The sequence below is a fragment of the Oncorhynchus masou genome, chromosome 27 (assembly GCF_036934945.1).
Source record: "Oncorhynchus masou masou isolate Uvic2021 chromosome 27, UVic_Omas_1.1, whole genome shotgun sequence".
Classification (NCBI taxonomy): domain Eukaryota; kingdom Metazoa; phylum Chordata; class Actinopteri; order Salmoniformes; family Salmonidae; genus Oncorhynchus; species Oncorhynchus masou.
Genome location: NC_088238.1, coordinates 36,008,683 through 36,023,492, shown reverse-complemented (window position 1 = coordinate 36,023,492; position 14,810 = coordinate 36,008,683). Strand labels below are relative to the sequence as shown.

Genomic DNA, 14,810 nt, shown 5'->3' with positions numbered 1-14,810 from the left:
TGTCGCTGGACTCAAAGCAGTCCAGAAGACAGCTAGACATTGAAAAATCTTCAATGAAGTGACTTGTAACTGACATGTAAGAAGTGGTTACCCTTGATGTCCAGCAGTCAGTGGTAAGGCAAACTGCAGTAGCTTTTTGAACTCTTTTCCACACTGAAGCCTGTGTGATCTCGTACAGTTGTGGAATATGATATTTTGAAAGGGTTTTCCTGCTTGGAATTGTGTATATTTGGATTTAGGCTATTGCTATGATTTCTAAAACCTCTGTCCTCCATAATCAAAAATGGCTGGAAATCGGTTGCAATCATTTTAGCCAATACAATATCAATTTGTCCTTGTTTTTCTACAGACCTAGACTTTGGCATACACAGGTCCATAGAAGACTGTGGAGTAGCCCTACTTGACTGAGTGGATACTTCTCCACGTGTGGAGGTGCTGTCTCCACCACTATCACTAGCAGGCCTGCTAGTTTCTCGAAGCGCGGCTACAGCCAGCATCACAGTTGGGTGCACAGTTCGCATATGCCGTTGTAGGTTGTGCATAGAACAGGCTTTATATGAGATTTTGTTTTGGTAAATTCTACACTGTGCTCTAACATTGTCTACATTAAAAATGCATCCAAATGCTACTGTACTTCCAACTCATTTCACAGCTGTCCTTCCTCTCTCTCCTCGGCTGTAAAGTGTGTGACTGAGTGAGTTGGCTCGGCCTTCCCTCACTCATCTTTGTTTCATTGGTTGACACTGTGTGTCTGATTGACAGGAACAACAGGTGAGGCTGTTCGTCTGAGCAGAGATTAATAACGAATATCTGTGGGCTTGAGCATTTAGGCCTATATTATTACATTTTTTCATTATTTTAATTAGTTAATTATATTCTATATTCTTTAAATCTTTTGATTATTCATAACTTATTTTTTTCTAACTATATAAATAGATTCAGCTCTTCTGATATGCGAGCTGGCTCCCAACGTTCAACAAGCTGGCTCCCAATTTTGCGAACGACCCATCAATACTTTTTTGAGGGACTAGTTTTACCATGAAACTCAAGGTTTTCAAGTCTGCAAGTCCTTTTATGATGGCTTGCAAAGTGATGTGCAATTTCTATTGGAATTCGGCCAAAGTTCATATCCAACAGTTGGAATGTGTACTCACACACAACCTGAATTGAAAATGACTGTCGAGACTCATTATAAAGGATTCTACCTAAACCATTTCAATAACGGGTGCAATAAGTCCAAGTAACAGATTGGATTAGTTAGGAAAAGTTGTGTTATTTATATTTGAGTAGCCTAAGATCAATGAATCAATGAAAAACAAAAAGAAAGATTTTGAAACAATTTGAAAAAAAATCTACCTACAATATAGCATGCTTGGAAATATGATACTGATGGAGGTGGTTTTGTTTAACACGTATTATTAAACACCAATATTGGGGTTCTTTTACACTTAACACTAGAAATGTTACACTGAAAATGCAACACTAGGTAATACTGGCTAATATGCTATGTCGTCAATGGTTCATATTTAAACCTTTGGTTAGTTGACGGGTTCTTGGAGGAACCTCTAATGTTTTAATGTAGCAACGGGTTCCTGGAGTGGAGGTGAAGCTTCGTCAGGCGTGGCTTTAAGATAACTTTTGGGGGGCCACCCGTTGGCATAAATGTCATTCCTGTTCATTTGTTCTGTTGTCATCAAATCTTAAACATTGACAGCTTTGTAGACTTAATGAGGTTAACAGAGGTGTATGAGTTTCTCTTGAACCTATAGAAATATTGGAATAGTTACCCATTTGTAACTATGTAATCAATGATATTAGTATTAGAATATGCAATATGCATCAATACTCAAGGAACATTTTAATTAGCAGTGTACAAACATACCATGATAAAAAGGAAATACATTTTTGCTGATGGGTGACCAAAAATAACAACATCTGACAGCTACAATATATTATTAGAAAGTTCAAAATTGAAACCCTACCATCATAAAAAGGTTCAGGTTTGAACCTTTACACCAGATGTCCTCAAGGAAACTTTTTCAACTGGAAAGGTTCCGCCGGTGTAGCAACTCAAATAGTTCTTCCAGGCAACTTTACATCTAAGAGTGTATTATGGGTAGTGCCACGTTCTTACCAACTGAGCAACCAAGGAGCCAATAAGTGAGATTTACATTGTTTTCCATTGCTAGTGCTACACACTTTTGCTCCATATTTAACAAGCACGAATGTATGTATGTAAGTAAATGACTAGCCACCTCAAATAAATGTGTCACGACTTCTACCGAAGTCGTTGCCTCTCCTTGTTCGGGCGGTGCTCGGCGTTCGACGTCACCGGTCTTCTAGCCATCATTGATCCTTTTTTCATTTTCCATTGGTTTTGTCTTGTCTTCCCACACACCTGTTTTCAATCCCATTCATTACCTGTTGTGTATTTAACGCTCTGTTTCCCCTCATGTCTTTGTCAGAGATTGTTTTATTGTCAGTATAGTGTGATTGTTGTATAGGTGCGCGTCGGGTCCTTGTACCCATGTTTGGTTTGTTTGTACAGTTATTGTTATGGAGCATACTCTTGGAACTTTATTAAAAGACTACATTTTACACTCAGTTTGACTCTCCTGCGCCTGACTTCCCTGCCACCTATTACACCTATGCATGACAAAATGCCACTTCTTTGATGTTTTAGAGCAAGGTTGGACTCACCTCTCGATCTGCAGGGTGACTTTGGAGGGCTCCAAGTTGGGATTCTCCCACTCTATCTGGGGACATTGCATGAAGTAGCAGAGAGTGTAGAGTGCCTCAGGCTCCCAGTGCACCGTGCCGCTCTTCTGGTGAACCGGCATGCCGTTGCTAGGGTTCTTAATGCGCAATGGTTGGAGATGGTGCATGGCCCGTGACACCAAATCACCTACAAGGGGGAAAAAAGGGATTTTTGGTTTGTACAGTAGCAGTCAAAAGTTTGGACACCTACTCATTCAAGGGTTTTTCTTAATTTTCACTGTTTTCTACATTGTAGAATAATAGAGAAGACCATCAAACTATGAAATAACACATATGGATTAATGTAGTAACCAAAAAAAGTGTTAAACAAATCGAAATATATTTTATATTTGAGATTCTTCAAATAGCCACCCTTAGCCATGCCTTTATGACTGTTTTTCACACTCTTGGCATTCTCTAAACCAGCTTCATGAAGTAGTCACCTTGGATGCATTTCAACTAACAGGTGTGCCTTGTCAAAATTTAATTTGTGGGATTTCATTTCTACTTAATTAATGTGTTTGAGCCAATCAGATTTGTTGTGACAAGGTAGGGGTGGTATACAGAAGATAGCCCAATTTGGTAAAAGACCAAGTCCATATTATGTCTAGAACAGCTCCTCCTGGAAATGACTGGACCAAAGCGCAGCGTGATGAGCATACATTTCTCTTCATTTGAAATGAATGTCGCCAACAAAACAATGAAACGACCGTGAAGCTTAACTTGGGCAATCATGCCACTAACAAAGTCATGTACCCACAAATGCAAAAGGAAAAAAGGCTGGCTAAGTATGATTTCCAATCAGAGATAACGATAGACATCTGCCTCTGATTGAGAACCACACCCGGCAAAACACAAAGAAATACAAAACATGGAAATAAAGAAACTAGAATGCCCACCCTAGTCACATGCTGGCCTAACCAAAATAGAGAATAAAAGCCTATTAATAAAATAATAAAAGCCTCTGACATGTTCAGAGGCGACTGCGTGAAATCAGGCCTTCATGGTCAAATTGCTGCAAAGAAACCACTACTAAAGGACACCAATAAGAAGAAGAGACCTGTTTGGGCCAAGACACATGAGCAATGGACATTAGACTTGTGAAAATATATCCTTTGGTCTGAAGAGTCCAAATATGAGGTTTGTTTTTGGTACCAACCGCCGTGTCTTTGTGAGACGCAGTGTAGGTGAACGGATGATCTCTGGATGTGTGGTTCCCATCGTAAAGTGTGTGGGGATGCTTTTCTGGTGACACTGTCTGTGATTTATTTTTAATTCAAGGCAGACTAATCCAGCATGGCTACCACATCATTCTGCAGTGATATGCCATCCCATCTGGTTTGCACTTAGTGGGACTATCATTTGTTTTTCAACAGGACAACGACCCAACATCTCCAGGCTGGAAAGGGCTATTTGACCAAGAAGAAGGGTGATGGAGTGCTGCATCAGATGACCTGGCCTGCACAATCACCCGACCTCAACCCAATTGAGATGTTCTGTGATGAGTTGGGCCGCAGAATGAAGGAAAAGTAGCTAACAAGTGCTCTGCATAGTTGGGAACTCCTTCAAGACTGTTGGAAAAGCATTCCAGGTGAAGCTGGATGAGAGAATGCCAAGAGTGTGCAAAGGAGAGAATGCCAATATTGTGCAATGCTGTCATCAAGGCACAGGGTGGCTACTTTGAAGAATCTCAAATATAAAATTATATTTGGATTTATTTAACACTTTTTGGTTATTACATGATTCCATGTGTTATTTCATATTTGTGATGTCTTTACTATTATTCTAGAATGTAGAAATAGTACAAATAAAGAAAAACCCTTGAATGAGTAGGTGTGGTACTGTACAATTGTTTACCTTGAGGACAAACAAAAAGTTATGTATAGTGTATTCACACCGGTTATAAGCTTTAAATCCTTCACAGGAAGGCCAAAAAGATCATCAAGGACAACAACCAGCCGAGCCACTGCCTGTTCACCCTGCTATCATCCAGAAGGTTAGGTCAGTACAGTTGCATCAAAGCTGTGACCGAGAGACTGAAAAACAGCTTCTGTTTCAAGACCATGTTAAATAGCCATCACTAGCACAGAGAGGCTGCTGCTTACATACAGACTTGAAATCATTGGCCACTTTAATAAATGCAACACTAGTCACTTTAATAATGTTTACATATCTTGCATATCATATGTATATACTGTAGTCTATACTACAGTATATACATCTGTTCACTGTCTTCTCATTGGCAAACAATATTTCTTAGGAACTTGTTTGCAGTTCTTACCGCTTCCACTGGATGTCACCAGTCTTTGGAATTTGGTTGAGGTTATTCATTTGTGCATTGAAGAAGTAGGACCAACTAGGAACTGGGTAACACTGTTGAGAGTTCGCAAAGACTTGAAAAGTAGTGTTAGTTTCCTCTCGTCCTCTATTGAAAACAGATAGACCCGTCTTCAATTTGATTGATTATTAACGTTTAATGAAAATGTGATTTTTATATCAATTTATTTGAATTTGCCACGCTGCATTTTCCCTGGTTAATCTCAGAACCCAAATCAAATCTTGTGTGCTCTGGTCAGCTACTCAATTCGCTTTCTGGGGGTCGAGGTGTAATATGTAGTGAACAAAATCAGCAGACAACTACCACCCCTCTCAAAGCCAAAATGCATGCAATACACTGAATGAAAATATGGAGTTTTCTGACAATGTTTTCAATGTAACTATTTTGCAAGTTGGCAACATTTAATATGCACCACTAGAGAACTTTCCCTGACCCACTTCAATTATCCCTTCCACGAAATCATGATATATCAAAATAATAATTTACATTGATCCACTCAGATTCAACAGCAGGGCTGACATACGTTAATCTGTCAAGAGTTACTACTGTATATATAAAATATTGTCTGGTCCACCTATTGCTTGACTCCTAACATCACATTCACTCTACAACACAATAAGATACTATCATTTTCTATGGCACGTGATTCCCTTATAATACAAAAATGCTCACACACTCCTTGCTAAAGCCTTCACACACTCCCTCATTCAAGTGCTTTCTCAGTCACACACCTACTCACAATAACATTGCTAATTCACACACCCACAGAACTCCTGACATCTGGTGAAATGCTGGCTCAAAACAACGCTAGTCATTTTAATTGCTTATACTCCAATACTGCAGTGAACTTGGACTGTAAATCCTCCAGGAATAGGATAAAGAAATATGAGTTTTGTACTTCTAATCATGCTAACACATACAGAAACTGTGAAATTCAAACCCTCAAATACATTTCATGAATGTACAGTACCTAATGGAAATATACTTCCAGACATCCAAAAAATGTAGAGCAGTAAGTATTTCTACCAACATATTGAAACTTCACAAAGGTGTAAAGCATATTGAGGAGGTCATTGGTGATGCATTTTAGAATAATTAGTCTGTATACTTCAGTACAAAAGAGTTGCTATTCATTCCCTCTAACATTTTCAGTGCCCTTAGTGGAGTTTGTTTTCACTTTCTGTTTCTGTTATCTTTTAGGAGTGCAGAAGATGTATGTATCAGCCACTGTTTTACCTCTATTTAACTAGGCAAGCCAGTTAAGAACAAATTCTTATTTACAATAACGGCCTAGGAACAGTAGGTTAACTGCCTTGTTCGGGGACAGAACAACAGATTTTTACCTTGTCAGCTCTGGGATTTGATCTAGCAATGTACTGTAGGACTCAACATGTTAATTAGGATTGGCTACTCAGAATGGTAATAAGCCACATTATTTAAATGCATTTAAACCATTTAAATAGTAACTGTGACATATTCAGACATAATTTAGTGTAAAAATTCTCCTTCCTTCCTGTTCATTCGTTATGGGTCTTACATGTTGGACTTGTTTAATTATAGAACCCATGACTTTCAATGACTTTCAATAAGACTTTCAATGTCGACATTATTAACTACAGATCATTTTAGGCACTCTACTTTTATTGGATAATCTTTGACCCCCAACACACACAGATCTGATGTGAGAAATCTGACTAGTTTCTGGGATCAGTATCCAAAATTGCTTTGAGCAAGGCACTTAACTGCTCCGGGGGTGCTGCACTGCTGCTGACCCTACGGCTGACCCTGTATGTGTATAGCCTTGGAGAGTTGGGTTGAAAAGCGAAATTATACATTTTCGTTCTCAACAATGAACATAGTATTCTTCTATACACTATAAATATGCCCAAAACATGTCCCTATACACATAAACATGTCCAAAACATACCCCAATTGTCAATAGTTAACAATACTGAACAAAAATATAAATGCAGCATGCAACAATTTCCACAAATGTATTGAGTTAGTTCATATAAGGAAAAAAGTCAATTGAAATAAATGAAATAGGCCCGAATCTATCAATTTCACATGACTGGGCAGGGGCGCAGCCATGGATGGGCCTATGAGGGCATAGGCTCACCCACTGGCGAGCCAGGCCCACCCACTGGGGAGCCGTGACCTGCAAGTCAGAATGAGTTTTTCCCCATAAAAGGGCATTATTATAGACATAAATACTCCTCAGTTTCATCAGCTGTCTGGGTGACTGGTCTCAGACGATGGCGCAGGTTAAGATGCCGGATGTGGAGGTCCTGGGCTGGCGTGGTTACACGTGGTCGGTCTGCAGTTGTGAGTCCGGTTGGATGTACTACCAACTTTTCTAAAATGACGTTGGAGGCGGCATGAAATGAACTTTCAATTCTCTGGCAACAGCTCTGGTGGACAGTCACCATGCCAATTGCACGCTCCCTCAACTTGAGATATGTGGCAGAATTTTTGTGGTGGCTTTTTATTGTCCCCAGCACTAGGTGCACCTGTGTAATGAGCATGCTGTTCAATCAACTTCTTAGTATGCCACAACTGTCAGGTGGATGAATTGTCTTGGCAAAGGAGAAATGCTAACTAACAGTTATGTAAACAAATTTCGGCACAACATTTGAGAGAAATAAGCTTTTTGTGCGTATGGAAAATTTCTGCATCTTTTATTTCAGCCTATGAAACATTGGACCAACACTTTACATGTTGCATTTATATTTTTCTTCAGAATATATCTATTTGAAATACGACAGAGAGAAGACAAAGGGTCAGAGGTTAGAGGTGGGGTTCAGCCTTTCAAGTCAACGGTAAACACCGTCAAGCCTGTGACCCTTGCATTAAACGGCCACTATACGACTCATAAACAGGTGTTGGAACAGCTGTAATAAATTAGTTCCCGGAAAGGGTATGTTGTGGAGTTATGGATCCCTCCCATTAGAGAGAGGGAGAGGAACGACAAAGGTCTTGATTAATGGTAGTCTACTGCAATGGTAGTAAAATCACACTTACTGAGCTCTGCGATGCTTCCCACATGGGTAGCTAGTAGGGACTGTTCCAGGTTGTGGAGTTCGGCCTGATTGTTGGCATTGCCCTTGCCACCCTTCCCAGAGCCCTGCTGGTTCCGGTGCAGGGTCAGATTGTCCGGCAAGCTCAGCACACCTGGTGAGGGCACATGATAGAGGTTAGAGGTCAGGGGTGAGTACGCAAAAAATGGTATTGAATTGTTCTTTGTCAGGGGTGACAGTTCTTTTCTGCTGTGATGGTTGTGCAGAAACATACTGCTAACCCTATCTCCACCATGACATGAAATGCTACACTGTTAAAAAGTTGCTGTAATTTTACAGTACACTACAGGCTACTGGTTGCAGTGAAAATATGGTAAACAACAAGTTCCAGAATTTTGAGTATTTGTGCCAACCATCAGTCAAAATATTGCACCAGTTTAAGTGGTAGATGGTTATGTTGTCAAAGGTTCTGCAGCTCTTTGAACACGGAGTTCGACAATCTTTGTAAGAGCATGTGCATTTGTAGAGAGCTGCACTGGAAGAGCTGCACTGGGCGAGAAGACCAATTGCTATGCCTTGTAGCTACAGGAGAAGAAAGAGCCACAGGAAAGGTTGGATCACATGATGGGAGGGAGACAGATCAAACCAGACTGTGTGATTAACTATAAATCACAATATGGTGGTAGTGGATAAGGCAGCCATGCACTCGGGAAACCACCAAGTCGTAAAAGAAGATATTTTTCCATCTGATCGACACTGCTGTCCTCAATGGCCACATAGTTCCCTGCCAGCTAAAAAGTGAGATGATTACTGAACACAGGTTTATGTTATCGGACATAAAGTTCACATACAAATCAAATATAGTTCCAGTATGCAATTATACTGACAATCTCACCCAAATCCCCACTCCTTCCTCCTCAAGGGTTTAGGGTTAGCCTAAATGCTAAATACGTGAAATTCTAGCAATGACCGGGGCAGCTTCAAAGTATACAACACAAGAAAATACTTTTTTGATGCCATTAGCAATGTTTTACAGGACTCGTGAAAATATGTAGCCCTTCTTTGGACACTGAGTTAGCAACCCTCCAGGCAAGCTTCAATGCCATACAACTCTCCCTCCGTGGCCTCCAATTGCTCTTAAATAAATACAAGTAAAACTGTCCAGCATCGCTACTCTGGACGGCTCTGACTTGGAATACGTGGACAACTACAAATACTTAGGTGTCTGGTTAGACTGTAAACTCTCCTTCCAGAACCATATCAAACATCTCCAATCCAAAGTTAAATCTAGAATTGGCTTCCTATTTCGCAACAAAGCATCCTTCACTCATGCTGCCAAACATACCCTTGTAAAACTGACCATCCAACCAATCCTCGACTTTGGCGATGTCATTTACAAAATAGCCTCCAATACCCTACTCAACAAATTGGATGCAGTCTAACACAGTGCAATCCGTTTTGTCACCAAAGCCCCATATACTACCCACCATTGCGACCTGTACGCTCTCGTTGGCTGGCCCTCGCTTCATACTCGTCGCCAAACCCACTGGCTCCATGTCATCTACAAGACCCTGCTAGGTAAAGTCCCCCCTTATCTCAGCTCGCTGGTCACCATAGCATCTCCCACCTGTAGCACACGCTCCAGCAGGTTTATCTCTCTAGTCACCCCCAAAACCAATTCTTTCTTTGGCCGCCTCTCCTTCCAGTTCTCTGCTGCCAATGACTGGAACGAACTACAAAAATCTCTGAAACTGGAAACACTTATCTCCCTCACTAGCTTTAAGCACCAACTGTCAGAGCAGCTCACAGATTACTGCACCTATAATTTAGCCCAAACAACTACCTCTTTCCCTACTGTATTTTGTTATTTATTTATTTTGCTCCTTTGCACCCCATTATTTTTATTTGCACTTTGCACATTCTTCCATTGCAAATCTACCATTCCATTATTTTACTTGCTATATTGTATTTACTTTGCCACCATGGCCTTTTTTTGCCTTTGCCTCCCTTATCTCACCTCATTTGCTCACATCGTATATAGACTTGTTTATACTGTATTATTGACTGTATGTTTGTTTTACTCCATGTGTAACTTTGTGTCGCTGTATGTGTCGAACTGCTTTGCTTTATCTTGGCCAGGTCACAATTGTAAATGAGAACTTGTTGTCAACTTGCCTACCTCGTTAAATAAAGGTGAAATAAATATAATAAATAATAAATTACACAAAACAAAATGTATGATACCACTACACAACAATATTACAATGTACGTGTGTGTAGAGTGCGTGTGCATATGCGTGTGTCTGCACCTTGTGTATGTCTCTTCACAGTCCCATTTGCTCCATATGGTGTATTTCTGCCAGTATTTTTTTATGTATTTCCATTGCTTGCATCAGTTACCTGATGTGGAATATAGTTCCATGTTGTCATGGCACTATGTAGTGCTGTGCGCCTCCCATTGTCTGTTCTGGACTTGGGGGATTGTGAAGAGACCTCTGGTGGCATGTCTTGTGGGGTATGTATGGGTGTCCGAGCTGTGTGCTAGCAGTTTAATCCTTGTGTAATTTCCGGGTCTGTGGGACCCATTTTCAATGTTTTCAATGTTTTAAAATTATACAATTAATACTTTTTTCAACGTGAGACTCATTGGCCGAGGCTCATTTTCTGTGAAGAACATGTAAAAGAACACATTTGCATTGAGTTCACACTTTGCACCACCCTAAACATATATATTGTGTGTGAAAACAAGTAAAAATTAAACAAAAAGGTTTACTGTGTCTTCACTCCGTTTTCCTCCCCCCTGGGAATGCTGATTCAACATAGCACCAAGAACCTGTCTGTGTCCCGCATCCTTTGTAGTGTTTGAAACTACACAATGTCTTGCGGGAACCTGCACAATGTTATTACAATATATTATTTCCATACATTGTAAAAAGTTATATTTTCCCACACTCTACCCCAGCCAGGTGCAAATTGGGGGAGGGACACAACACATACAGTTGAAGTCAGAAGTTTACATACACTTAGGTTGGAGTCATTAAAATGCGTTTTTCAACCACTCCACAAATTTATTGTTAACAAACTATAGTTCTGGCAAGTCAGTTAGGACATCTACTTTGTGCATGACACAAGACATTTTTCCAACAATTGTGTACAGACAGATTATTTCACTTATAATGAATTCACTGTATCAAAATTCCAGTGGGTCAGAAGTTCACACACACTAAATTGACTGTGCCTTTAAACAGCTTTGAAAATTCCAGAAAATTATGTCATGGCTTTAGAAGCTTCTGATAGACTAATTTGCATAATTTGAGTCATTTGGAGGTGTACCTGTGGATGTATTTCAAGGCCTACCTTCAAATTCAGTGCCTCTTTGCTTGACATCATGGGAAAATCAAAAGAAATCATCCAAGACCTCAGAGAAACATTGTAGACCTCCACAAGTCTGGTTCATCATTGGGAGCAATTTCCAAACGCCTGAAGGTACCACGTTCATCTGTACAAACAATAGTACGCAAGTAAAAACACCATGGGACCACACAGCTGTCATACCACTCAGGAAGGAGTTGTGTTCTGTCTCCTAGAGATGAACATACTTTGGTGCAAAAAGTGCAAATCAATCCCAGAACAACAGCAAAGGTCCTTGTGAAGATGCTGGAGGAAACAGGTACAAAAGTATCTATATCCACAGTAAAACGAGTCCTATAACTTCAAAAGCCACTCAGCAAGGAAGAAGCCACTGCTCCAAAACCGCCATAAAAAAAGCCAGTCTATGGTTTGCAACTTGGACAAAGATCGTACTTTTTGGAGAAGTGTCCTCTGGTCTGATGAAACAAAAATAGAACCGTGTTTGGAGTAAAAAGGGGGACGCTTGCAAGCTGAAGAACAACATCCCAACTGGCAGCATCACATTGTGGGGGTGCTTGGCTGCAGGTTGGGATTGGGTGCACTTCACAAAATATATGGCATCATGAGGTAGAACAAAACGTTCCGGGTTGGAGCGAGCGGTCGCATCTACACTTCGGTCCGCAGGTAGTATAACTTTTCATTACATTTTCATTTTCATTACATTTCATTATAGTACAACGGTTTGATTTGTCTAATCTTAGCAATTTCTTCTTAGCTAGCTACATAGCCGTCTTTGTATCAAAGATAATTGCGTAATTATTGTATTTCGTCGTCCTAACGTAGTCTACACTGCTATCTGCCCAGCAGCTAGCTAACGAATACCAGCACTGTAGAAACTATTACACTCAACTGAACGACTCGATTAGTGTAGTGTTAGCTAGCTACATAGCTGTCTTTGCTGTCTTCGTATCCAAGATAATTGTGTAGTTTAGAGTGTGTAGACTTAGAGTGATTATCTTAATTTACCGAGGTTAGCTAGCCAGCTATTTGTTGTCCTTAACGTAGGAGATACTGCTAGCTAGCTAGCCAACAGCTAGCCAACGTCTACTGAATAGAACTTCAACAACCCGGTCAACATTCCGCTTCGCTCCACAGGTAGTATCACATTTTCACGTCATTACAGTGCAACGGTTTGATTTGTTTGATCGTAGCTAGCTAGCTACATAGCCGTCTTTGTATCTAAGACAATTGTGTAGTCTAGAGCGATTTTCTAGGTTAGCTAGCCAGCTATTGTCGTTCTTTTAACGTAACGTAATCAACACCGCTAGCTAGCCAGCTAGCCAGCTAGCCCCCGAATAGCAGCACTGTAGAAACTATTACACTCGACGGAACGACTTGATTAGTGTAGTGTCAACAACGCAGCCACTGCCAGCTAGCCTACAAAGTCAACAACGCAGCCACTGCCAGCTAGCCTACTCCAGCAGTACTGTATCATTTCAATCGTTTTAGTCAATAAGATTCTTGCTACGTAAGCTTAACTTTCTGAATATTCGAGACGTGTAGTCCTCTTGTCATTCCAATCTCCTTTGCATTAGCGTAGCCTCTTCTGTAGCCTGTCAACTATGTGTCTATCTATCCCTGTTCTCTCCTCTCTGCACAGACCATACAAACGCTCCACACCGCGTGGCCGCGGCCACCCTAATCTGGTGGTCCCAGTGCGCACGACCCACGTGGAGTTCCAGGTCTCCGGTAGCCTCTGGAACTGCCGATCTGCAGCCAACAAGGCAGACTTCATCTCAGCCTATGCCTCCCTCCAGTCCCTCGACTTCTTGGCACTGACGGAAACATGGATCACCACAGATAACACTGCTACTCCTACTGCTCTCTCTTCGTCCGCCCACGTGTTCTCGCACACCCAGAGAGCTTCTGGTCAGCGGGGTGGTGGCACCGGGATCCTCATCTCTCCCAAGTGGTCATTCTCTCTTTCTCCCCTTACCCATCTGTCTATCGCCTCCTTTGAATTCCATGCTGTCACAGTTACCAGCCCTTTCAAGCTTAACATCCTTATCATTTATCGCCCTCCAGGTTCCCTCGGAGAGTTCATCAATGAGCCTGATGCCTTGATAAGCTCCTTTCCTGAGGACGGCTCACCTCTCACAGTCCTGGGCGACTTTAACCTCCCCACGTCTACCTTTGACTCATTCCTCTCTGCCTCCTTCTTTCCACTCCTCTCCTCTTTTGACCTCACCCTCTCACCTTCCCCCCTACTCACAAGGCAGGCAATACGCTCGACCTCATCTTTACTAGATGCTGTTCTTCCACTAACCTCATTGCAACTCCCCTCCAAGTCTCCGACCACTACCTTGTATCCTTTTCCCTCTCGCTCTCATCCAACACTTCCCACACTGCCCCTACTCGGATGGTATCGCGCCGTCCCAACCTTCGCTCTCTCTCCCCGCTACTCTCTCCTCTTCCATCCTATAATCTCTTCCCTCTGCTCATACCTTCTCCAACCTATCTCCTGATTCTGCCTCCTCAACCCTCCTCTCTTCCCTTTCTGCATCCTTTGACTCTCTATGTCCCCTATCCTCCAGGCCGGCTCGGTCCTCCCCTCCCGCTCCGTGGATCGACGACTCATTGCGAGCTCACAGAACAGTGCTCCGGGCAGCCGAGCGGAAATGGAGGAAAACTCGCCTCCCTGCGGACCTGGCATCCTTTCACTCCCTCCTCTCTACATTTTCCTCCTCTGTATCTGCTGCTAAAGCCACTTTCTTCCACTCTAAATTCCAAGCATCTGCCTCTAACCCTAGGAAGCTCTTTGCCACCTTCTCCTCCCTCCTCCCTCCTGAATCCTCCTCCCCTCCCCCCTCCTCCCTCTCTGCAGATGACTTCGTCAACCATTTTGAAAAGAAGGTCGACGACATCCGATCCTCGTTTGCTAAGTCAAACGACACCGCTGGTTCTGCTCACACTGCCCTACCCTGTGCTCTGACCTCTTTCTCCCCTCTCTCTCCAGATGAAATCTTGCTTCTTGTGACGGCCGGCCGCCCAACAACCTGCCCGCTTGACCCTATCCCCTCCTCTCTTCTCCAGACCATTTCCGGAGACCTTCTCCCTTACCTCACCTCGCTCATCAACTCATCCCTGACCGCTGGCTACGTCCCTTCCGTCTTCAAGAGAGCGAGAGTTGCACCCCTTCTGAAAAAACCTACACTCGATCCCTCCGATGTCAACAAATACAGACCAGTATCCCTTCTTTCTTTTCTCTCCAAAACTCTTGAACGTGCCGTCCTTGGCCAGCTCTCCCGCTATCTCTCTCAGAATGACCTTCTTGATCCAAATCAGTC

The 14,810-nt window shown here is 42.1% G+C and overlaps 1 protein-coding gene across 1 annotated transcript in view; it reads right to left on the bottom strand.

Moving 5' to 3' along the window:
* LOC135516071 (ankyrin repeat and BTB/POZ domain-containing protein 3-A-like) overlaps positions 1-14,810 on the bottom strand; it is a 166,736-nt gene that overhangs the window by 73,186 nt on the left and 78,740 nt on the right. Inside the window, exons 2-3 of the mRNA XM_064940076.1 lie at positions 8,117-8,266; positions 2,701-2,905 (exon numbers count right to left, since the gene is read on the bottom strand). Of these exons, the coding sequence (XP_064796148.1) occupies positions 2,701-2,905; positions 8,117-8,266 (355 nt within the window). The remainder of the gene's footprint in view (positions 1-2,700; positions 2,906-8,116; positions 8,267-14,810) is intronic.